The following is a 24,007-nucleotide window of genomic DNA, read 5'->3' on the forward strand; positions in this document are numbered from 1 at the left end:
TATCTTCAGATTAGTGTGGCTCCAACACTATTGCTACTGCTTTCCTAGATAGAGAACAGGGTATCACTGTCATAGATGCTTGTTATCTTGCTTTTGTTAAGACTGATACTTTTTCTCTCAGACTTTTCAGCTATCAATTTGATCTTTGCTTTTCCTGTTGATGAGGCATGCAGGATGGTTCTGGATACCCTTTTCCTGCTTCCTTAAATGCTTCCTCCCCTGCCCCCAATTAAGGGACTGATTTGACTTTAGCTGAACTTCCTTATGTCTGCTTTCATTTAAGGGTGACTTTGTTTGAAACTTTACATTTAAGCATTTCATGTTGGAAGCGGAAGTAAATTTCAGTATTTTTTAATACATTTTATTTAAAAGTTGCTCAAGCACTCTGATAGTTTAATCTTGCATAGCAAGATCAAAAGGTTAGGCAGATGGTGCCTAAATATACTTTAAAACTTCACATTTTCTCCTTCTGCAACAGATTTTTTTCTTGTGTCTGAAAATATTGTTGAAACCCTGTAAAAGCAAAATACTAATTTGTCCTTTCCATTTGTATTTATTGTTGTTGTTCTTACAGTCATATACATATAGGTTTTATATTAAAAACAAGGGTAAGTTGCAATGTTAACTTTAACTCCTGGATATCCCAGAATCAAGCATTCTTATACTGTTGTAATCTTTTGGATTCTTTCTTTCCGTATGTATGCATTAGGGTAGACAGAGTGTGACAATTTCCTGTTTTTCTTGTGTAACAGCGTTATGTTTTTATATCCAATAAAAAACTGAAAGCATAGCAGCAAAATTAATTTTATTTCTCAGGAATAAAACTAATTGGATGTGGTGGCTTGGGAATAATGCTAGCAACCTCCTATTTGTGCTTTCTAGATTGTTGGTGTGAATTTTAGAGAATTGTGTTTTTAGACATGTATGTTAGTACTGTGTGTGTATACGTACATATATTAAAAAAAAATACAGTATATGGGGAAAAAACTAGTTTATCTTGACAATAAGCATTTTACAGTGAAAATTTGCCTGCTGCATTTCCAGCAATTTTTTTGGACAGTATTACTGCAGGATGATTTGGAAGCCAGTCCTTTTAAGGGCTGGGGTTGTCAGTAGTCCCTCTCTCAGTGAGATCCTTATGATGGTGAAGAAAATGCTGTTGTAGTTTTGGATGGGGGAAAAATTCCTTTCTGAACCGAAAAGAGGGAGTTTAGATGGGTGATTCTGGTGTATATGTTTAAAATATTTGAAGGTTTGACCGTGTAGGCTGTACTTATTAATTCCACGTAGGCTTGAGTAATGATGATTGTGGGGTTTTTCTGTTTGTTTGGGGTTTTTTTAGGAGAGGTTTTCGCAATATGTGGGAGCTGTAGTGCTTTGGGAAATTGGAATCCACAAGTTGCAGTGGTCCTCCAAACTGACGATCGGTAAGTTGGTTTTTTTGTTTTTTATTTGTTCCCTTTGAAGCAGCTGGAGTTCTGGAGCAACAAATGTATTCTGGCTTTGAGTTTGTAAACCATTGAGCTGCATGTACTGTTAGTAAAACTTTCCAGAATTTCTTGTGTTGCCCTTGAACGTTTTGAATGCTTAGGAATGTGTCTAAGAAAATGTTTAACTCGGGTATGCTTTTCTAGTTACAGATGATGCTTCTACCATTGTGGCTGGCTTATTTCAGTAGTTTAGTTGTAGACATTTTGAATAAGAAACTGCTATGGATAATTCTCAGTCCCATAACTATACAGCAAGTTATAGGAGATGTTTGTAGAGTTTACTTTCTTTTTAACCTATACAAGTTATTATTGTGGCTATAAAGAGATGGGGAGAAGATTATTTAAAATGAGTTGCATTAAAACTCTTAAGTGGTTTGTGTGTATATAAACATGAGTGTACATGAAGAAAGTTTAAATGCAGCGGAGGAATTTGGTGTTTTCTTAAAATGGTGCCCTGCCTATCGCTGTTTGTATGATGCAGGGCTCACAGGATGTATTTATAATTCTGTCAGTGACTTGCTGTCTGATCTTGGATGAGTCCCTGAATTATTTCATCATGTTTTCCCCATCTGTTAAATGAGGATGAGAATTCTTGCTTCATTAGAGCACTTCAGATCTGTAGATTAGCAAGTGCAATTTCAGTTCTAAGTATTTATTGTGCTTTGTGCATGTTTGGCTAAGTTACCTTGTAAAAACCTTTCTTGCAGCAATACGTTAAACTTTATTTTAGAATATCACTTAGGACAGACATATGTCTGAGGTGGCTGTTAGGCTGTATTTTGAAACTGGTTTGTTTTTTTTTTTTTTTCCATAGTCAATTATGGAAAGCTACTGTAGAGCTTCCTAGAGGAGTTCCTGTTCAGTATCGGTATTTTAAAGGGTACTTCCTAGAACCTAAGGTATGTACAACCTTCTCTATTTTAAGTTGGCTCATCCCTAGTAAAAAATTCCCTTATTTGAAGTAAAAAGGATTTTCTGAGTTAAACTTGAGATTTTAGAAATAAATCTTAAATTACAACATATGAAACATTGAAACACTTGTGGAAGTACAAGAAGTTCACTTTGGAAATACATGATCAGATGCTGTTAACTTTAATTATTTTTGTTAAATTGTCTTCTCTCTTTTACCAGTGTTAGTGTTTTAAAAATTGCAGTGATAGTGAAATGCCTGACATTATTATAAAGCTTAAACAATATGGTGAAGTTCTCAGTTATAGTGGGGCTATAACAACTTCACTTATAATTGAATATGGACTTCAGCAGGGCAAGGATCTCTAGCATGGAAGCAAGCGATAGCAGGAGAAAAATGGTTAGTGTGAGCAGGTGTATTTAAATTTGCATAATCTACAGTTTTTAAAATTACTGCAAATTTTTTGGTGAAGTATGAGAAGTATTAACTAGCTCTTGTGCTGCATAATTAACATATGTTAATCTCTTGGAGTGAAAAGGTGAAACAAGGAATGGGGCATCCCAGTGTTTTCTCTAGGTTTGTATATAGGTATTTGCATGACTTGGGGGGGGAAAAACCCAAGAGACGGACACAGATGTGTTTTTACAGGTATTGATGTCATAGTTGCATGTGAGTTGAATGTATGTGGCAGTGTACTGGTCTGTAAAAAATCATACTAGGGTAAGGGGGAAGTTCTTCAGGCTAGGGATGAGACTGCATCCAGAAAAAAGTTGGACTAAGTTGGGAAAATAAGCAGCTACTCTTTAACTGTTTTTCTTAATAACAAGTAGTAACTGTAAGAAGTAACCCATTTTAAAGCTATCTTTTGCTGTCTTTATTAATATCATGTAGCTGTTCACCTTGGGCTTTAGCTCTTCATTGAAATTGGGATTATGAAGGCTGTAGCTAAATGTGCAAAGGAGTTATAGGATCATCTGGTCTATATCTTCTAAATATTTTAAATTACTGTCAAGAGTGTGTAAGTTTTTGTCAGCTGGACTAGCCTTTCTTTCATTGAAAAAATATTTGACAGGTATCTCAGTGAAGGATACTACTTTTAAATGAAACACAATTCTGTTTTTTCATTACAGCATGTGAAATAGTCTAATCTGAAATTGATGTTTAAATTGTTGTTCTGAGGCAAGAAAGGGAAGGCCAATAATAGATGTCTTTTTCTGAGGTCAAACTGAGGCCAGAAGTAGATCAGTTCTTACAGCCTAGCAGCTCTGATAGGACTCTCATATTTTTTTGCAAATGCCCATAAGTTGAGCATGTAAGCAATAGCACGCTAGAAAAAGCACGCTTAGTGAGAACAGATTGGCAGAAAGTGTGCTCATAGACAAGACAATTTCTGTTTTAACACTTGAAAAAGTTTACAATATGTATTGGTGAGTGTGTTTCTTTAAGTAGGTGCTCTGTATCGTGCACGCTTTATGTACCGTGTGATGCAGAGTCTGCCAAGGTAAGTATAAATTTTATGGAATACCAGCATAAAGAGCTACTGTATATAAAAAGGAGGAAAAAAGAAAACCACCCTATAAACAAAGTATGTGAATTGCCAGGGTACATGGTTATCCACTTAGCAGTGTCTAGCCTGTATCTGTTAAGCGCACAGGACTTTATTATAACACAAAGTGTTTTGAAGAAAAGAATTCCAGCTACAATGTTTTCTTCCTCCTCTTGTAAATTTTTTTGAAGAACAGAGAAAAAACAGGATCCCTTCATTCTAGCAGGAATATAATGCACAGTATAGTGCAAACGAGACAGTATGTGGAGGACTCTAGCATTAACAACTCTGATAAGGAAAAGATACTTCTAAGTTAAATTATTCTGAATATTTTTATTTTCGTAATTTTTTGCGTTAGACATTGCATGTGATTAATCTTCTTAATTTGATAGACTTGCGACATACGACCCCTCAGACACTGTTAACTTTTTATATCAGCACAATTTTGTGTGTCATGGTCTGTAGTAAGATAACTTAAATACATGTGTAGTCTTAAATATATGTTAAAGTCTGAATATATGAATTTGATACCACATAATTGAGTAAATCATGCTGAAGACAGATCCAGCTGAAGTTACTGTTCCCTTCCTTTCTATATCAACTGCATCTTTGAAGATGCTTGAGATGGACATGGTGGCAAAGCTGGGGGTGATACATGTTTACACAGTAGTTCTCATTATCCAAAATATTGCTACAGACTAGGTGTGAAAATAGATAAAATAATTCACATTTTGGAAAAAAAAAAAACCAAATAGGAAAGTATTTTTCTCACCTCCCTTTAAAAGTAAGTCATCATTTGATCTCTGTTAAATTATTTTGCTTGAAGGATACTACGATGTCATGGGCAGTTTGGTTTGTTTGCACGGAAGCATTTTGGTGTTAACATGATTGTGGCTGTGTAAATAGAGTGTATTTTTTTCATACTTAATATATCGAAACTTATAGAATTTTTATAGGAATACAAATAAATGAATGTCTATACAAAGAACATTTTACTATAAAATTGGTGCAAGTCTTGGCTCCTGCATATCAAGAGCTTTTTCTATGTTGTGAACATTTTAATGATAACATAAGAGTTATCTTAAGCATTTTAAAAGAAAAGTAAATGCATACGCTTGATTAAATAAGACAGTAATTCAAACTATTTTGCTTGAGGTTTGTTCTTTTCTTAAACATAGTCTGGTACCCATTACCTTACTGTGAGGATCTTCCCATGTTTTATTCTACACATACCTTCTGTTTGTTTGGGGAGGGACAACACCCCCTTCTCTGGAATTTAAGTCTTCTGTATGTCTCATGTTTTAGGAGAACATTTTTCTATGTATTTTTTGCATGATGCATATTTGAAAACGTTAGTAAGGTAAATACGTACCTTATTCTGTTAAGCTATGTTCTATATTTGTTTTTCCAACAGTAAATAAGCATGCAAGTTTAGGGTTATTTCTTTCAAGGGAAGTGTGAAATAACTAAGCTATCCGTGCACGTAGCAGGACTTTCAAAACTGGATTGGTGAACATTTTTCACGCTTGTAAGAATATTGCTTAATTATAGAGGTTTCACATGAGACTTAAATTTACTTTTCTGAAATGTAAATAAATCCATTTAGTGCCTGGAATATAGTAATAAAGGTGAAACTTAGGTCTAGACTCAGTAATTTCTTTAATATCGGAATGCCTTAGAAAAGCTTTTGCTAGACTAATAACCCATGGTTAATGTGATAAAAACAAAGGAACACCTCTGCTGTGACTGCGCTGACATAGCAGATTGCGTGTTAATCTGTTACGGAAATACTAGAGCTATAAAATCTCTATTTAGCCAAGGACTTCCTGGTAGGTGACTTATATGTGCTGTTGCCTTGCAAAGTTAGTTATGATGGCTGAATGGCTTTGGTTGATTGTTTGGTTTTGTGCTTAATTATTGTCTCTTACATGGTACAGAAATCCAGAGAGATTTTTGTCAGAAATCCAGCATCAGCAGTTAAGTCTAATTCATTTAGCTGTTTCGTGTTCTTGAAGTAGATTAATATTGTTGGAACATAGTTTTGAGAAGTAAAGTGCAGTTGGATAAAAGTGGTTATGTGTAGTGTTTTTAAGATCTTCTCCTCCCCCCCCCGATGCCTACTCTGTTATGTTGCCTTGGATCAGGAAGTTTGGAACTGACCTCCTAAATCATCATTTAAACATCCATGGAAGTGCTTTCATTTTTTAATTGTAGTAAGCACCCAAGCACTTCATGCAGATTGTGCATCAGACTGCTTTGAACCCCTGGAACATTATGCTGCATAGGCATTTTACCCTTAATTTCAAAAGTGTCTAATGACTACTGGGGGATCCCCCAGCTTCTGACAATGTAAGAGGACTTGATTTTTTTAGAGAAAATTCTTGAATATCCTTTAAGAACTTTAAAATTGCATCAGATGTTCAGCTAAATACAAATCAAGCAACATCATTTTTATGTATTTGCTTTAAAAAAAAAAAGTTCTGTGTGTTAGTGGGATCCATGCCATACAGTGCCACTTAACTATAATCTCAGTGTACTGCCCACTGGGATGCTTGATGTGACATTTGGATAGGTGCCCTTTTAAGACTGTCCTAGCAGAGGCTGATTTTTTTAGGTAATGTTACCATACTATGAATATTGATGACACATCATTTACTTCTGCTACAGACTGAACCAGTAGGGCTGTTGCTCAAATGTGGTCAGTATATGCCACTGAAGTTACATCAGTATTTTAACCTCATTGTACCAATGGCTTCTGTTACATGTAATTAAAACATTATTTAAATGCCTATAAACACAAAGATGGTCTGAGCAGGGATTGTGAGAGGGCTCTCAGTCATGTCTGTGCCTGTTCTCTAATCCATTGCCCTCTTTTTCCAGGTAGCTTTGCTTGGCTTTTCTTAGTATGGAAAGTGAGGGTTCCTGGGATTAAATGCATAATCAGCCCACTGTATTCCTTTCAGGGGATGAAATTTTGCTGAATGTGTCCAGCATGTTGTACTTGTTGTTGGGATAATGTTACTCAAATTTTCATTCATAATTTTAGAACCTAAAATTAAAATGTGCAATTACAGTACTGTAAGAAATAAACTGGTATTGGTATTTTAATACAATATGTTGGGGGTTTCTACAAGGAAAAACCTTTGCTTACCTTTTGAAGAAAACAGCTTAATCCATGTTAGGACAGACTTGCATTCCCCAGGTTCACAAGCTACAAGTTCTGTATGTGTTCATGGGAGTCACTGTTGGAGAGCTTGCAGGCCTGCATAGTGTTAGGAAATGATAGCCTCCCTGCTGGCAAACACAGGTTTCAGCTTTGGAAACTGAGATTGTGACATGCAAGTGTGGATCTGCTGTGAAAGAAGGGGGAAGAAACTTCTCATTATTTACTGTTCTAGAAGTCCGTAAGAGTGATCGTTGTGGCAGCAGTGAGAAGATGGGAATTAAAACTGCCCTATAACAGGAATAAGCTGAAAACAATAGTATAATCTTATTTTGTTTGTATTTACACGCATTCTATCTTTAAAACATAACTTTAAGCATATGTATTTTATTCTGACACGACCCTTAAGTATAGATGCCTCTGAATTCGTTGAAATTGCTTTTAGCTAAGACTCACAGAGCAAACCTGTCTTATTGAGCGCTTTTTAAATATTTGGCATTTGCTGTTAACTCATTCAAAACCATAGTAGATTAAACGTATTTGATATATGTCAAGAAATCCCATCTGCTGCTAAAGAATTTATGCAGTGAGCTGTAAAATAACAAAGCATTATGGTACTGTGTAATTGTACTGCTGAGTTTGAAGCTTGTCTGCGTGTCCCTGTTGATCTGAAATCTATTTAAACAAGAGCCTGAAGTACCGGGTCAAGTTGGCATTGAAGCTTATATGACTTTGGCAATAGTAGCAAGTCTTTTTGGAAATAAGAGTTACTTAGGCCCAAATCACCAAAATGACAAACTCTGCAGCTGTTTGACAGTGGTTCTTGTGACTGAGAGTAACAACCACGCAATGTTAAGGGAAACTTAGGGTGACTGAGCTGGGAATCAGGCATGTTCTTTCTGTTGTTAGCCAGTGGTTACCTAAAAGCTTTAACCTAGAAAGCTATTTCAAACCTAAATTTTTCTGAAAGAAGAGATTGAGTTACTGTTCTGATTGTCAATCTGAGTCTTGGCTATGTTTGTCAACAAACGTAGTCTTTTGAGGGACAGTAATTTTTTTTTGGTCAAAGAATCTAATTTATCCTGCTCCAAATGGAATAGACTGCAGGAGTTTCACTGCTGGCTGATTGGATTGTATCAGTGTCTTTTTCCTTCTGAGGCAGCAAAATTCCAAGTATTTATGTTTTAATTAGATGATAAATAATTTGCTCTTCTGTACCACAACAAAAATAACTGTATTTTATAGCCTTTGAATTAGTCAAGTAAATTTTGAGGGAGAACCCACCACTGCAACTGTTTAACTGCATGAGTAGATGCTGAGTGCTGTTTGGAATTAGAGATGCAGGATATGTTTTTTCATAAATTGTTGCTGTAGTATCTTAAGAAAAAAGCAAGCACACTTAATGAGTTCAGAGACACTTTGGTTTTTTATATCAGAAGGAAACTAAAGTAGTCCAGTGGAGTAGCTGTAAGCAGTAAAGATGTAATCATTCCGTGTAACTTCTCCACCCTGTCAGACTTTGTCACAAGTTTGGTCATATGTATACCCGACGCATCAGATAGCGTCATCAGCAGTTGCAGGGGTAAGAAACAAGCCTGATCTGTTTTCTTTCTTTCTCATTCTCTCTCTCTGTCCCCCTCTCTTTCTTCTTCTTCTTTTTCTTCCTTAAATCTGTAAGTTTAGTTCACAACCATCCCAAACAGCTACATGGGTAGAAAATCAGATATAACAAAAGAAATTATTGCAGACATTTAACTTTTAAATTACAGACTATCGATGGTCCCTGCGAAGTCATAGTTCACATGTGGGAGACTCATCTACAACCACGATCAATTACCCCTTTAGGTATGGGCATCAACTGCATCTGTTTGAGGCATATGCATAAGATTGCTAATATGCTGCACATTGGTTTAGAGGGATTGGTAACTATAGTTTTAAGATACTTAAATTTATTAATGTGTTGGAGGTAAAACTTTTTCTTTGCACAACATGGGCCTTACTCTCAAAAAATATATATAAATAAGTGGCTTAAAAATGGAGTGGATGTGAAATTCTTTGCTGCCATCCTTAAGATTATGTGGGTTGTTTTTTTATTAATTTGGAATTGTAATAATTTTCTGTAAGTTTAATTCTTTGAGACTAAGGATCCATATTATTTTTTCAGAGAAAATGTGGGGAGGGGGAGGGTGTGAAGTCACTGCTGTTTTATTTACTATTTCATTAGTAAAACTTTAAAGCAAAAATTCTTAATTAGACTTCTTTAAGTAAATGGATTAATGCAAATAGAAACATGAATGAGCTTATTTATCTGGCAATTAGCAGGAATTTGTTTTGCTAGAAGAAAAGGTGGCATGCAGACTTGCATACAAGTTCCTAATGCTTTTCTGAAAAGGGAGAAAGTTTGTTTTTTAAGAGTGACTGAAATAACCTTTGAATGTAGCTTGTAATTTAGATCTCTTATGCTGCTGTGGGATGGCATGTTTTATGCGCTGTCTTTTCTAGGATATGAAAAATGTTATTTCCTCCACACTTAGGAATTCACATCTATTAAATACCTTCTGATACATTGAAAAAATATCTTTTAGAAAGAAGCTGGTATTAAAGAAACTGTTTGTTATTCATGAATAGCACCATGATCATGGTTCCCCCCCCTTTTTTTTTTTTTAAATTTCAATTGAATTAGTTGTGTTTCTGTTCCTGTAACAAGATTATGTTTCTGTATTTGTCAGTAACTGATTAGGGAAGCAGCCTAGCCTTTCTTAGGGTCTCGACTTTATCTTTAAATTTGGATAACTTCATTCCAAACAGTTAGGATTCCCCCCCCCCAAGTAATACTCAGTGCTTCATAAGCAGCCTTTAAGAAAACGCAGCAAACCCAGGATGTTAGCACTAGGTCATTATGATCCTAAATTGTTGCCTGTGGTTATTAAAAATTGAGGGCAGGCCCATGATTCTTCTTATAAAAAAAATGGGATTAATGGTTGTAGAGACAAAATTTTGTTAAGATTTATGTTTTGAGAAACGTATAGTTTGTTTAGACTACTGGAGTTCTGTTAATGCTGGTGAATTTACTTAGTGCCTTAAGATTTCAGTTATTAAAACTTGCAAGAGGGTAAGGATAAAAGTAAGTGTGAAATGAGTGTTTTGAATATTTCATCCTAGGTTGGTTTCTGTCACATGGGCAGAATAAGCATTTTAATTGTGACTAACTTGGTTTAGAAGCTTTAACTATAAATGTGCAGGAGGACAGCTTTCTTGTATGTTTGCAAGAAACTTTAATGTCTTTGACACTGACAAGAAAAGCATCTTAGATTCTGCTAGGATGTAGATATTATCAGCAAAATACTTCAGCAAACTAGGAAATTATGCAACCTTCTTGCTTTTCTCGGCTCAGATTACTTTAGGTAAAACATCTTATGGCATTTTGTGTGTTGATTGGTTTTTCTTGCAGAAACTAAGAAAAAGCATAAATTGGGAAAAAGCTTTATAGAAGGTTGCAATAAACATGCTTATTCTTTGTTCCAGTTTTCCTACTTTTTTATTAGATATGCTTTTTAGAAGTGAAGTGGAAAGTAGAATTAATTTAACTTGGCAATGATTCTTTATGTGAATACTAATGAGTTTCTTTCATTCTTTTCCCCTCCTTTTAATTCTAGAAAATGAAATTACTATTGACGATGGATACTTTGGAATCCGTAGTAAGTGAGATATATTGACCTTTACTCTTTATGACATATTTAATTTTAACAAGATTAAGTGTTGTAGTTGAAAAATATTTGAAATAATAAGTTTTGACAGGAATTGCCTGTAAGCAATTGTTTTCTCTGCTTATACGGTTATTATTGTATCCAGCATTTGTGAATTCATACTCAGGCTGTAATCCTTTCTAATGTTAATAAGAGACTGCTAGGAAGAGTTGAAATATTGTTAGTGTGCTGGTGTTAAAGGTTGAAATTTGTGAACTTTAGGTCATGAGCATGTAATTTTGGAAATACAGAATAGACTGTTAGATTTCTCTTAAAACCTAGCCTTAGAAAAAACCCTTTGTGCCTCGAAAAATATTATCACTTGTACTAAATGTACACAATCTGCCTCTTCAGTTAGGCACATAGCTGCCAAAACCTTTCATAAGCTCAAAGTTCATGATGTTCTGCGTGTATATGTCTCACTTTTGGCAGTTCTAACCCACCTTTCACTTAATGCTCGATCCTGTGGCACCTAAGGTAATTTTTTGTCATGTCTTGTACATATCGTCTTAAAGCTTTTTCATTTTTCTTCATATCCTCATCGAATGATACGTTTTGCTACGAACTCTTCAAAACTGTGGGGTCTGCTTCAGCACCTGGTCTGGCAGCTTGTGCTTTCTGGCCATCCTGCTTGTAGGCTTTCCTTGTTCTGATGGTGAGGTTGAGAATTCTCCTCCATGCTTTGTTTCCCCATCATATCTGTTGCTATATCCTGTCCTGCAGACTTACATTGCTTTACTGGCATTGATTATGATGAACTATTTTGACACCTGTATCTCAATAGAAACAGGGAGTCTCAAGTTGCATATGAATCTTGAGAGTTTCTGTCAGTGTTATTCCATGTATTGAGAGATCTCAGGACAAGGGAATGTTATGTCTACCTTTGAAGACTTAACTTAGCCCTTGATACCATAAATAAAATTAACACTGGAATACTTAGTGCTCTCCTGCAGACAGTTTACATGTGAAGTTGGCAAGGATTGTTGTTCCTATTTAATCCCCTTAAAAGCCAGCAAACAACTGCAGTATCTGTTGTCTGTTCTGGGTAGTTCAGAAAAGACAGGTGAAAGGATGCACTCAACAATTGCTCTGGAAATACTATTGAATAAGGCTGGTGATAAGGAGGATTGTCTGGAAGATGGTGTCAGAGGAACTGTATTTGTATTTTTGTATATTAAACTGTCTAGATCTCCCTAAAATAACTTATTAAAGTGTCTTCTACTCTTTGTTTAATTTTTGATAGATGGTATTGAAACTGTGGATGCTGGGTGGCTGACATGTCAAACAGAAATAAGATTACGTCTGCATTATTCTGAGAAACCACCTGTAGTGATATCTAAGAAGAAATTTAAAACATCAAGGTTTAGGTAAGAGCCTGCTTATCTCAGTTTGCAATTTATTTCATGTTAATTGTCAATACTAGTGATTCTTTTTTACTTAATTAACATAGCCTTTAAACTAATTTTGGGTTGCTAATAGGAGTGTACTATCAGGTCAATTTCCAAGTATTTAAGCACTTTGTAAAAATATGGTGATAGCATTAAATCAGTGGTATGTTTCAGTTACCTCATTTTATTATTAATGTAGTGTCAAGAGTTTCTTCTGTTTCAACAAAGGAAGTCAAACAGAAATATTCTAGTTTCACTGCTGACTTAATACTTTTCAGCTCTTGCCTTTCTGATAGTTATTAAGCTATTAAATATGTATAAAGCAGATGTGATAGCACAAGTTAAGCAGTAGGTAACAGGTGTCTTTCACAAATACCTATTCCATGCTTGCCTTGGTGTTTCCTGCTTCTTGGCTGGAATTGTCATGTTCTTAAGTAGTTCTCTGCTGTTATGTTCAGAGAGTTTTCTTTGTTCTTTTTTTTTTTAACTTGTTGAAAAGAGCAGAATGGAAGTTGGGGGAAAGGAAAGGGAGAAGGCTTCTAGGTTTTTTGTTGCTTACTACTTTTTCTCCTTACCAAAGTAAACAGCCCTTTCCATTTAATACATGGTTAGTTCTCCACTTACAGATTTCCAGTCAACATGGATGGTGGAGATAATAGCATTCTCTAATCACTTCTGTTACTATTTAGATCAGTTTAATGTTTTTATTGCAGCGGTGTCTCAAAAAACAAGCATTGTTATAACTGTACAGTTGACTGACAGAACTGTGTATCTTAGTCTTGATGTTTTGAGGACTGCGCTATTGCCCCGAGTGTTTGATCACCTTCCCCTCTTGAATTTCTGGGATCTTGCTCTCTCTTCCCTGCCCCCTGCCCCTTTCCTTCCTGCCTGCATTTTTTTTTTTGGAGCTCTGTGGTTGCCAAACTTTATCTCAGCATGTATCATTGTACTGTGTGGTGTAGGCTTGTTTTCTGCATCTTTCAGTCTTTTTTTTTTTTGGGGGGGGGGTGGGTGGGTGGTAAGAGTTGACGTATAAAAACCTCTCCTCCTTAACTAGAGCCTCTGAATGCATGATGATTGTTACTACTAACAATCCTCAGCAAAAGTGCTTTTTCACAACAGCAATTTTTAGGTAGTATGTTTTTAGGTAGTATGTTAGCTGTGTGTTACTCTTACCAATGGTAAAGAGGGGAGCAGGAGTGCTCAGATCCTTTGATAGACTAACAGTGTTTCTTCCAGTCCTAATCTTGCATACAACACATCTTCTTGTTTGGAAAGGATTGTGGTTCCCTGTTTTATTTAATGGAAAACATTTAAAAAAAAAAAAAATCCGAACAATTTTGTATCTAACTGCTAGAAATCAGATTTTGAGCTTGTAACGTATGAGCAACTTCCAGCACACCGCTATCAAAGTGATTTACAGATCACTCAGTTAACCTGGGAGTTACTTCTGTACTGTGTGCCTTATTTTGATGGTCTGACACTTGATTTTTTTATTTTAAAATTTTTATTCCCCCTCCACGTGCCCCCCGCCCCGATGAGGGGAAAGTTTATTTAATACAACATTCTGCAGTGAGAATTAATGCTTATGTCCTGTCCTGTTCTCTAGAGCTTTGCGATTTTTTTTTTTTTTTTTTTTCCTTGTGTGTTATAGCAGGTAGAGAGAAGCCTGATCCTTGTCTAAATTAGATGGTTGAAATCCAAACTTGATAAGCTAGATGTGTTCACTAGATACTGTTTTCTACATTCTGCCTAAAATGTTAGATCTGCCCAGGTGGTTTTTGTTACTGTCACTTGCTATGGCAGTGTTATTTTTCAAGTTTGTGGAGCATCTGTGTTGTGACTTCTTTTTTTTTATGAGGGTATTAAGAATGTGGACTTAGTGTAAAGGATTTATATGATTGTAGTTATTTCTTTGAGATACGACTTCAGTTTTAATAGTGAATTGGCATCTAACTAAATGATAACTCTCTATCCCATCTGCTGCTTAGATGATTCAGAAAGGGATTTGGATTACTCATATATGCTTCCATCACTGGCGTAATTCACTCTGTGTGGAACGTGTGATCTGTATAATAATGAATTCTGAGTCTTCGTGAGGCTTATTCTTCTCAGTCCAGGATTTTTCAGAAATTGCATTCAGTTTACTTTTAAACTATCATTTAGGATTTCTCAAGGTATTTACTAATTACTTCAGACTATGTTGTTTGTCTAACAGAATACACTTACCTGCCTTATCAGTGTTCAGAGAGACTTAAAGTTGCGTGTGTGCGCTTAGCAGCAGCCACCAATATTCAGGTATTGATCTTGATGATTACTGTTATTTTCAGTGCTTTTTATTAGCCTTTCAGCATTGTGGGTATCAGTCTGTGGAGAAAGGCTGTCTGTTTGGCAGCCCAAATCGTTAGTTTGGTGGACTGCTGCTTCTCAGATCACTAGTACAATTTTCACATTTACCCAAGTTCCAGTCTTAGAAGTGACTTGAGCACTTAAATCTGACTAACATTTAGACAACAGCTGCAAACTCTGACTCTTGTGAGGGCTCACTGTGTACAGTGGTGTCCTGTAGGTGGTGGTGTTGAGAAGAATTCTTGTGTTGCTTGAGCAGAAGCTCATACTTCTTTCTAAGTCTTCAGTGTTTCCAAAGACACTCCTGTGACTTAACCATTTGTTTTGTATTTCTGGTTGAGTAGAGTAAAATTGACTCTAGAAGGCCTAGAGGAAGATGAGGATGATGAAGAGGGCCAAGAGAAAACATCCCCTACTGTCCCTCAGAAAATGGCAAACACTGTGGAGTTCTCCTTAATAAGTAACAACGAATATAAATGTCGACACTCTCAACCAGACTGTGGTTACGCTTTGCAGCCAGACCGATGGATAGAATACACAATACAAACCATGGAGCCTGATAACTTGGAATTAATCTTTGATTTTTTTGAGGTATGTCTCTTTACCACTAAGAAGCAACTCCAGTCTGCCTTTGGGACTTAGAGTCAATTACCATGAAGATTTCACTGTTAAGATAGGGCTACTGCCTGATATTCTTGATCTTTTGGACTTGTGCAAACAAGTTATGAGCCTATTGGCTACTACCCTATTTTGCAGAAAGGTTTTGTGAGTCTTCTCGATATGGCACAGAAAGTTTTGCAGTTTCTGCTTATTTAGAAGTCAGAACAAATTAGACTCAAATCCTAGTGTGAAGTACTGCATATAGTTAGGTTGGCTTGGTTTTTATCCTTTACCAGAGCTCAGTTTTGCTTATCTTTCTTGAACCTGCGCAATGTGTATATGAACTAGTTACATTACAATTATTTGATCTTACTTTTAAAGTTATAAACAAAAGAGATTTCTCTGAACTAACTAGTGCAAATTAAAACTGGATATTTGCAGATTCTCACTACATCTGTTGTTTTACGCTCTATTTTTTCCCCTGAAAGATCTTAATATTCAAAGTCCTTTTTAAAAGAAAACAACTTTTGTCTCTTCATATTGTTTATGCAGAAGAAAGTTTTAAGCATTCTTTCTTTGGTCTAAAAATGCCCTTAAGATCACTTACACTCATAATTGTAAAGTGGCTACATAGTTCCTGAACTTGACTATCGTCAAGTGCATGTTCTGCTGGTTAGTTGCCCTCCTCCTTCCCTACAAATGAATACAAAGTTATTTTAAGCGCATATATATATATGTATTATTCCAGTTCATCTTTGTTCTAAACATGACTTGGGCTTTTTAGAAGATGGACTATTCCATGCATGCGATTTTGATCTGAAAAGCTTATCAAATCTAAGAGTTTTCAAAGACGAATGTACATGAGTTTTGTAGATTTCCATCAACAATTTCATATTCCTGATTGTAATTTGCAACACAGTGTTACATTAAACAATTTTTAGCCTGAAATTAGTGTTTTCTGTAACACAAGAAATTTCTGTTACATCAGTGCCTGTGTATATCTTCCTGAGGAGCAAGGAAGAAGAGTTTGTTTAGAATTCTCACCTACATATAACAGTAGGTGTTATGTTTTTTTGTTTGTTTTCTTTTTAGGAAGATTTAGGTGAGAAAGTAGTACAAGGCGATGTGCTCCCAGGTCATGTAGGTTCTGCCTGCCTCCTGTCATCCACAATTGCAGAACTTGGAAAGAGTGCTGGAATTCTCACACTTGCTATTATGAGCAGAAATCCAAGGAAGACAATTGGAAAAGTTAGAGGTACAGTTGATGCAAACAGATGTAGATAACTTTACTCGAAGTCATCCATTATCTATTACATGTGAAGCATTTGGTATTTTTTTTGTAGTGGACTACATAATTATTAAGCCAATCCAGGGATATACTTGTGATATGAAGGCTTCATATGCAAAATATTGGAAACCAAGAACAACTCTAGATGTTGGACACAGGGGAGCAGGAAATTCTACAACAACAGCTAAGTAAGTTCATTTGCATTTTAATCTGGGGGGGATTATGTTTAGTTTCACTGACATCAATTGAGGAAGTGGACAGTTTAAAATAAAAAACTACAACCCATAATCATTTAAGTCACTTCAATATGAAATGCTGGTGTTCTCTAAAACAGAGACTTCTGATTTGTATTTCTGTTGTTTCAATGGATTTTTGTGCTGTGCTGCATCTAACAAAACCTTTTTCTTTGCTGTTATTTCAGACTTGCTAAAGTTCAAGAGAACACTATTGCCTCTCTGAGGAATGCTGCTAGTCACGTATGTACGCACATTTGCGTGCACAACATACCTGTATAGTTAAAACTAGCTTGGCATGTGTGCTTAATTTCCATGATTGCATACAGTGAATGGTAATTGCACTGATATAAAATTACATCATATCACCATGGAAATTCCCTGAGAGATAGGAAGGGAAGTAATAGCTAGATTAGACTCTCATTCTCAAGTTCCTCAAAAAACCCAAAACTTCCATCTAATGTGTTCTGGTGGTGTTCTAATACAGGGAAAATTTTAATCTCAGCCCTGCAGAGACATAGGGTTGGAATAATTTTGAACAACTGAATAAAATTTTGGCTCTGCTAGAGTCTGTCAGCATACACTCAGGTGGCAAAGGTCTCGCTCAGGGACTGCTGAGTACCTAAAATTGGTGTCTAAAAATGAGACTTGGGAGCTGAGCTGGTAGAGTAAAACAATCCTTTGTTTCAGTGCTTGCTACAATGAAGACTTAGAATCCTAAGATGAGACTTTCGGTTTGGGAGATACTAGCTTCAGGTGCTTAAATTCTGTGATTGAGGTGGTCACTTTTATTCCTTCCAATAATCTTGGTCACTGAAGTGATCTATGATAAGATTGATCTAGGCAATCTATTGAGGCAATTGCAGCAGGGGAGTGGGAGTCAGAGGCACATTCGGAGGTTCCTTGTCTAGCTCCTGTTTTCGCAGTGAAGACCTGTGGTTACAGTCACATAAAGATCCTGCTATGAGATCACCTGCCGCTTAACTTGTAGGATTCCTAAGCCTTTTCAGGTACTTCTTGACTAATGTAGATTCTTACCGAACATCTTTTTAAGTTGTTAAACGAGTGGGAGCAGAATCTGGAGGATTATGCTTATTGGCTGCTGATTCTGGAGTAGTGTACTCCCCAAGAGTCGTAGCTGAAAGCTTTCTCTTGTTTGGGAGTCAGAGTATAATTTGAACACAGTGTCTGGAACACGCGCTGACTGCAGAGCAAAAGAAAACTGCAGCTACTAAATTATCCTTTTGAACAGTAGTTCTTAATTTCTGGATGGATGCTGCAGGTTTATAGACAGCTTTTAAAAAGCCCACAAGAAGTGTGCATTGAGGCAGGAATTTGCTATGAAGTCATCAGCAGCATCACCAGAAAAGTACTTTCAACTGTTTGCAGATTGAAAAGGCTGAAAGGTACCACTCTAAAAATATTTCTGCTGAGAAAAGGGCTGAAAAAAGCCTGTCCTATTTTCTTTCTGTACTGATTGAAAAAGAATATGTGAGTCAGGATGATAATTTGATGAATGATATTCTTGGAGGCCTTTCAAAGGAATGATGTACAGACATTCAAAATAAGTAAAAAAATGGTGTATTTCTTTATCTCTTTCTTTCTGGCCCTCCATCTTTTCAAAAAGATTGTACTTAGAGCTCTTGTTTGATCTTTCTTCCTTTTTAAGCTTAACAGAAAATAACATACAGTTGAAAAGGACAGGAGAATACTGGACGCAGCTATTTCTGCTCTTGCACATGTTATAACACACTACTACTGTGTTATTCACTAGGGACTCCAGAAGCTCCTCAGTATATGGAATATCTCCCTAAAGCTTTGCCAGTTTGTAGCAATCATGTGTCTCTTGGTGGGGTGGTGGGGAGGAGGGAGGAAGGGCACTACAAAGGCATCTATGTTTAAAAACATCATCTTAGCCTTTCTCTGAAATCAGGTTTACAATACTTGAATGTTACTAGAGGTTTTACAAGATTAAGCAAGCTATATATATCAGAGCTGTGTTATGGTAATTAAAATACTTTCCCATGTGATTTTTTATTTTTATTTTTTTTTTTTTTAAATTTCTAATCTATTGTTGAGTATGATTTAACTGGTAACAGCCAGTTGCATTCAACTTCTGATTGATGTCCAGGACCTGTGAATACTTGGCAACTTGTCTCCAGTTCTGTAGTCCTGGTGCATAAATAGTTAATGGGTTTTTGTTTTGTTCTGTGTGTTTTTCAATTTTCTGTAGGGAGCAGCATATGTGGAATTTGATGTACATCTTTCTAAAGATCATGTGCCTATTGTATACCACGATCTCACATGTTGCATGGCCATGAAAAAGGTAATGAAGATGATATCTGTGTTTTAGCGTTAAATGTGACCATTCCGGAAGCTAAAATGCTAACCTCTCATAGAAATAGTTCTGGGGAATCAAGGGATGGAATGGGAATAAATATGCAGCACTACTGTGTGCATAAAATAGAGCAGGGAAGTTGAGTTTTTGATTTTGTAGCAACAGCATTTCAGATGCATAGTTTGAGACTCTTCAAGCCTACGTTGTAGTTATTTTTTAGTTTTTTTTTATTTACGGTTTGCAAGAAAAATGCAGACAACTCCATTATATTCAGTAGCACCTCTGGGACTCTTTTAGACTGTCAGAGTAAGAACTTCTGGTTGTTTCTTTTTTGAGGGAGAGTTAGTGTGATTCTCAGCATGACTTCTCACTCCTGCTGATACTTAAAATGTATACTTGTCTTAAGCAGTTACGTACTCATAAAAGCTCTTCAGGTCAAACCAAAGTCTACCTAGTTTGGTATCCCAGTAGTGGCCAGTAGACGGAAAGCAGAAAAGTGGAAGAAACAAGCATCTCCTTCATTTAGGGAGTTTGATTAGCCACAAATGGCTTGGCTTCCATTAGTTTTTCTAACTTTAACCCTTTTTTACTTCAGCATTTTGCTCTGTCCTTTAACTGTGAGGTAAACAACGTACTTCATGTCTCATTGGGACAGTAAGTGAGGCTGAAACACTGCTTTTGGATTGCTCTGTGGAACAGAAGGAAAGGAGTTAAGGCAGAGGTTCTAGGAGCAGGAAAATGGCTCTTGAAAGCAAGTGTCCTGTTCCTTTCCTTGCTTACCTCATGAGGTTGCAGTTGTTCCTTCTTTTTTAACCAAAAACTCTTTTCTGCTGTTTTTGTGTCAAAAGTACTATAGCATAAGAAGCAATGAACAGTACTGTTACTCGTACATAGAGATAAGCATTCCTTAAAAGGTGCTCTGAACAGTCTATCACAATACCTCTTAAATACCCAAGTTTTATGAAGCATAGCAATTGAATGTTTTCCTAGAGTAAAGTGACATTACACTCATTAATAATGAGAGAACCATAGACATAAGGACTGGTGACTCAAAAAAACCACTGAGGTGCTTTTCTGTCTGGTCTGTTGCATGTTTTCCACTGAGGCCAGAATACTTGCATTCAGCAGCAGTGCAAAGAGGTTGGACTCTGTTCTGTTCTAGTTTTCTTCCTTTCTAGTTCTGGCAGTGAAAACAAAGACAGCGTGGCAGAGTAGACTGTGAGATAAGTTATCTCTTTCTTCTTGGCACTGAGTCTGTGTCATCAAACTCTCACACCCATTGCAATATTGCAATTTATAAGAAGTGTGATTTTGAACAGTTGTGGAAATGGAACTTTGACTAAGGGACATGCATATTCAGTGTATATTGAATCAGTATTGTCTTGTTGAGTAAAAATTTCTTTATAGTGAAGAGGGGAAGTGAAAGACGGATTGACAGAATTTTTTCGACACTGGATCTTTATTTTGGGGTGAGGTGTGTGTGTCTTAGTTTTACCAGGATGCTTGTCTTTATTTCTGAGACATTGGATAGACAATAATGAACTGAACAGCCTTGGAGTATTTTTTTAATGCATTTCTTTACTTGCAAGTTTTTACTTGCAATGAAGAAGTTTTTACAGAATAAATGTGCTAACCTTTTCTGAAGAAAGAACATTGAAGCCTCTGACTTGCATGAAAGACTAAATCCTGTTTTTTCAAATTGATGCCTGTTTTGTGCTTCTGAGTGCCTATGTTGTCTCCTGAAAACTGATTATCTTACTTGTATTATAAGATATCACTTTTATCTTTATCAATAAAAGAGAAAATTAGTTGCCTTTAATGTTACCATATTAAAAGCATGTAGGCTTTTTTGTAGTTTTCAGTGATGCTTAATTATGTATTATTTCTCTTCAAAGAAACAGGATACAGAGCATTTGGAACTGTTTGAGATTGCAGTCAAAGAACTCACGTTTGATCAGCTGCAGTTGTTGAAGGTACTGTTACTTTGGCTAGTATGATATGCTATGTGTAGAATTTCAAATTGTGTATGAAGCTTAGATTTTTTTGGAGTAACTATAGTTTGGGAGAGCACAAGTTTTAAAAATAGTACAAGTAGAACAAGTAGCTAATGCCAAGAATAGTACTTTTGCACCATCATGACAACTTAAATTTCATTACTTATATCTTCTAGAAAGATGGTCTGATAACTTGTGTATCCATATCATTATGCTAACATTGATAATTTTTGAAAAATAAGAAAGGCTGAAACTGGTGGTAGGGTTCATTGAAAGGCAATACTTTGGAGTCTTTGTTGAAGAAAGATATCTGTCAAAATCTAATTTTCAGATGTTTCCCTGTTAACAAGGGAGATCCAGATTATATTGAACTACTCTTTGGAGGTGCATGTGGAGGTGTAGAAGGGTCCATGATTCAATGGTATGGATTGGACAAACTGGCTAAAACTAATTGATTGTTTTTATTTAATTGGGTATCACTGTATCTTCTGAACAGAAGTGCCCTGCCTACATAAAAGGGGGGTCAGGGGATGAGAATCCTCAGTCAAGGAAGCACCTGGCTGGTCCAAGAACTGTATGTTTCTTTTTACTTAAAATTACTTGGTCTCCTCCTTTTTGTGGAGAGAGAATTTGAATGGAGTGAGGGAGTTGGCCCTATGCCTGGCCTCATTCTATCTCAGTATGTGACTGCATTATAAAACCGCTGTTGGCCCTCTGTCTGCACTTGATTGGAAACATCGAGTCTAACATCTGACAGAGGAGGGTTTAATGTTCAGACTTCTTCACATCTTAACGTTAAATTATATTACATGTGTTTTTGCCTTGAACATGTTTTCTGAATTTTCAGTAAGAACACTTTCAGTTTGTTTTTGAGCTTTCCTTGGAATCTTTATGTTTTAAAGCTTGAAAGAAAATTGTGATGTGTACTAGTATTTCATTTATTCTTTTACAAATGACTACAACTGTAAACCTTTAAACTTAAAAACAATGTATAAGGAAAATTAGTTACGTTTTATGTGTAGTAAGATCTCTATGGGTGGAATATTTGTTAATTTTACTCTTCTTATGCTCTTTAGCTGGCTCACGTGACTGCCCTGAAAGTAAAAGATCACAATGGTACGTACTAGTTTGCAAGAGTCTTGAGATTTATTTATTACCACGTAATGATATATATTCTGTGGTTGCAGTCACTTGTTCTAATAACATTTGGCTTCTTCCTGAACATTTCTAAATGCTTATGTAGTTACTTTAATTTTGTGCATGCTGTAGAGTTCTTTGCTGGGAAGTAAATACCTGGATGGCAGTTACTCCCTTGGGAAGAGGGGACAGGAGGGTAGAAGATGATGAATGCGTAGATAAATATATATTTATGAATATTCGTAACAATTGCCATTAATGTTTCCATCTTATGCTTCTCTACCTTTTTGGCAGCTCTTTAGAATTACGAACAAAAACTTTCGTAACTGCTGTAAAGTGTCTTACTGGTGCTGTAAATTTTTGGCCTTAATTCATCCCCTTTATAGGGACAGCAAAATGGCAAAGTCTCTCCCACATCCTACCTGTCTAGGAAAAGATAAAATAAGTAATAAGCCTTGACAGACAAGGCTGCTTCTACTGGATGTGATTCAGTGACTGAAATGGTGAGGGATGTGAGAAGCTGTTTCTGGTAAATACTCTGGCAAGGCTTTCAATGGGGGTCAAAAAATTTTCCCACTGGCAAAACAGAAATTGCCAACACCATTGTTGGAGTATGTCAGTGTTAGAGGGAAGGCTTAGATAATCAAAAGATAGACTTGATTCCATTCTTTACTCTTAAAGGCCTTAAGATTTTAAGCCAGTCTTTTCTTGCTAGGATTAGCAGTGCTGCTATTTGTTTTGATTCAATATTTTGTATTTCTTTTCAGCATCTTTTAAAGAAGAAGAAAACTCTGCTTTTGAGACCCAGCCATTTCCTTCTCTGCAGAGAGTAAGCAGTGAATATAGAGCAATAGAGATGATTGTGGAACATGAAAATGTGCATTTTGCTTTCAGGTTTGCACATGTAGCAAGGGATATCTGGTTTTGGCTTTAGGCCTTCGATATCAATGCTGGAACTGAGAGCACGGGCTTTATTGTTGGCCACTGGAGCCTTTTTAGTGCTTAAAAGTTTGCATATTTTTCAAGCTTCTTGATTCATGAAAGCAACTTGTATAGCTCAGGATACACTCAGTTTTACAGCTGATTAACATCTGGGCATTGCATTGTAATGCATTGACAATTGTTTGCTAATTTTGGAAAAAAAAAAAAAGCAAAACCCTGGCCTTTGGCAGTTCATCACGTACTCTTGGCCATCTAGCAGAGGCAGACACAGAGAAATGTTAAGTGAATTTCTAGTATGTTCCCATTTATGATTATTTGCCAACTCTGGGCTTTCTCTTGGCTTATTTTTCATAGAAACAACTGACAATTGTTGACCAAATACAGTTTGATACCATTTACAGTGGTTTTTTTCTAGAACTACTACTTTTTTTACTCTTACTGTTTTTCCTTATGTCTGAACTGCTCATTAATATGCCTTTTAGGGACTTGTTTTATACAGTAATACTGCTTTTTATTTGGATTATGGAGATGATTAGCATCCAGTTATTTATAGGCTTATGTCAGAGCATGTATGAAATATCCATCAGTTACAGGTCATATGCCCCACTGTATTTTTTACTGTCTAATCAGATTACTGCATAACTATATAAAATAAAGAACTTTGTGTAATAGACTAAACTGCTGAGGTTCAATTCCTCTACCTGTGTTGATTCCCCAAATTTAATTTTCCTATAAGAAGGGGTATGTTAGTCCCTTCTATACCTGTCATCTTTATAGGGTTAAAGAATCATCTACTAACACTTCCTTAATTTCATTAGCTGTTAGCGTCCCCTTCTGATTTGAAGTCATCTTACAATTAATTCTTTACAAGAATGTCACATAT

General features: G+C 36.1%; 1 protein-coding gene across 4 annotated transcripts in view; it reads left to right on the plus strand.

Annotated features, from left to right (window-relative positions):
• GPCPD1 (glycerophosphocholine phosphodiesterase 1) overlaps nucleotides 1-24,007 on the plus strand; it is a 51,842-nt gene that overhangs the window by 13,577 nt on the left and 14,258 nt on the right. For 3 of the 4 annotated variants that reach the window (XM_050895182.1, XM_050895184.1, XM_050895183.1), the window contains exons 3-16: nucleotides 1,343-1,427; nucleotides 2,305-2,389; nucleotides 8,879-8,954; nucleotides 10,766-10,807; nucleotides 12,099-12,222; nucleotides 14,937-15,183; nucleotides 16,285-16,447; nucleotides 16,536-16,668; nucleotides 16,902-16,956; nucleotides 18,947-19,039; nucleotides 20,947-21,024; nucleotides 21,542-21,619; nucleotides 22,122-22,161; nucleotides 22,950-23,011. In XM_050895182.1, the coding sequence (XP_050751139.1) occupies nucleotides 1,343-1,427; nucleotides 2,305-2,389; nucleotides 8,879-8,954; nucleotides 10,766-10,807; nucleotides 12,099-12,222; nucleotides 14,937-15,183; nucleotides 16,285-16,447; nucleotides 16,536-16,668; nucleotides 16,902-16,956; nucleotides 18,947-19,039; nucleotides 20,947-21,024; nucleotides 21,542-21,619; nucleotides 22,122-22,161; nucleotides 22,950-23,011 (1,361 nt within the window). The remainder of the gene's footprint in view (nucleotides 1-1,342; nucleotides 1,428-2,304; nucleotides 2,390-8,878; nucleotides 8,955-10,765; nucleotides 10,808-12,098; nucleotides 12,223-14,936; nucleotides 15,184-16,284; nucleotides 16,448-16,535; nucleotides 16,669-16,901; nucleotides 16,957-18,946; nucleotides 19,040-20,946; nucleotides 21,025-21,541; nucleotides 21,620-22,121; nucleotides 22,162-22,949; nucleotides 23,012-24,007) is intronic. The other variant, XM_050895186.1, reaches the window with a different exon arrangement.

The sequence above is a fragment of the Gymnogyps californianus genome, chromosome 3 (genome assembly GCF_018139145.2).
Source record: "Gymnogyps californianus isolate 813 chromosome 3, ASM1813914v2, whole genome shotgun sequence".
NCBI lineage: Eukaryota > Metazoa > Chordata > Aves > Accipitriformes > Cathartidae > Gymnogyps > Gymnogyps californianus.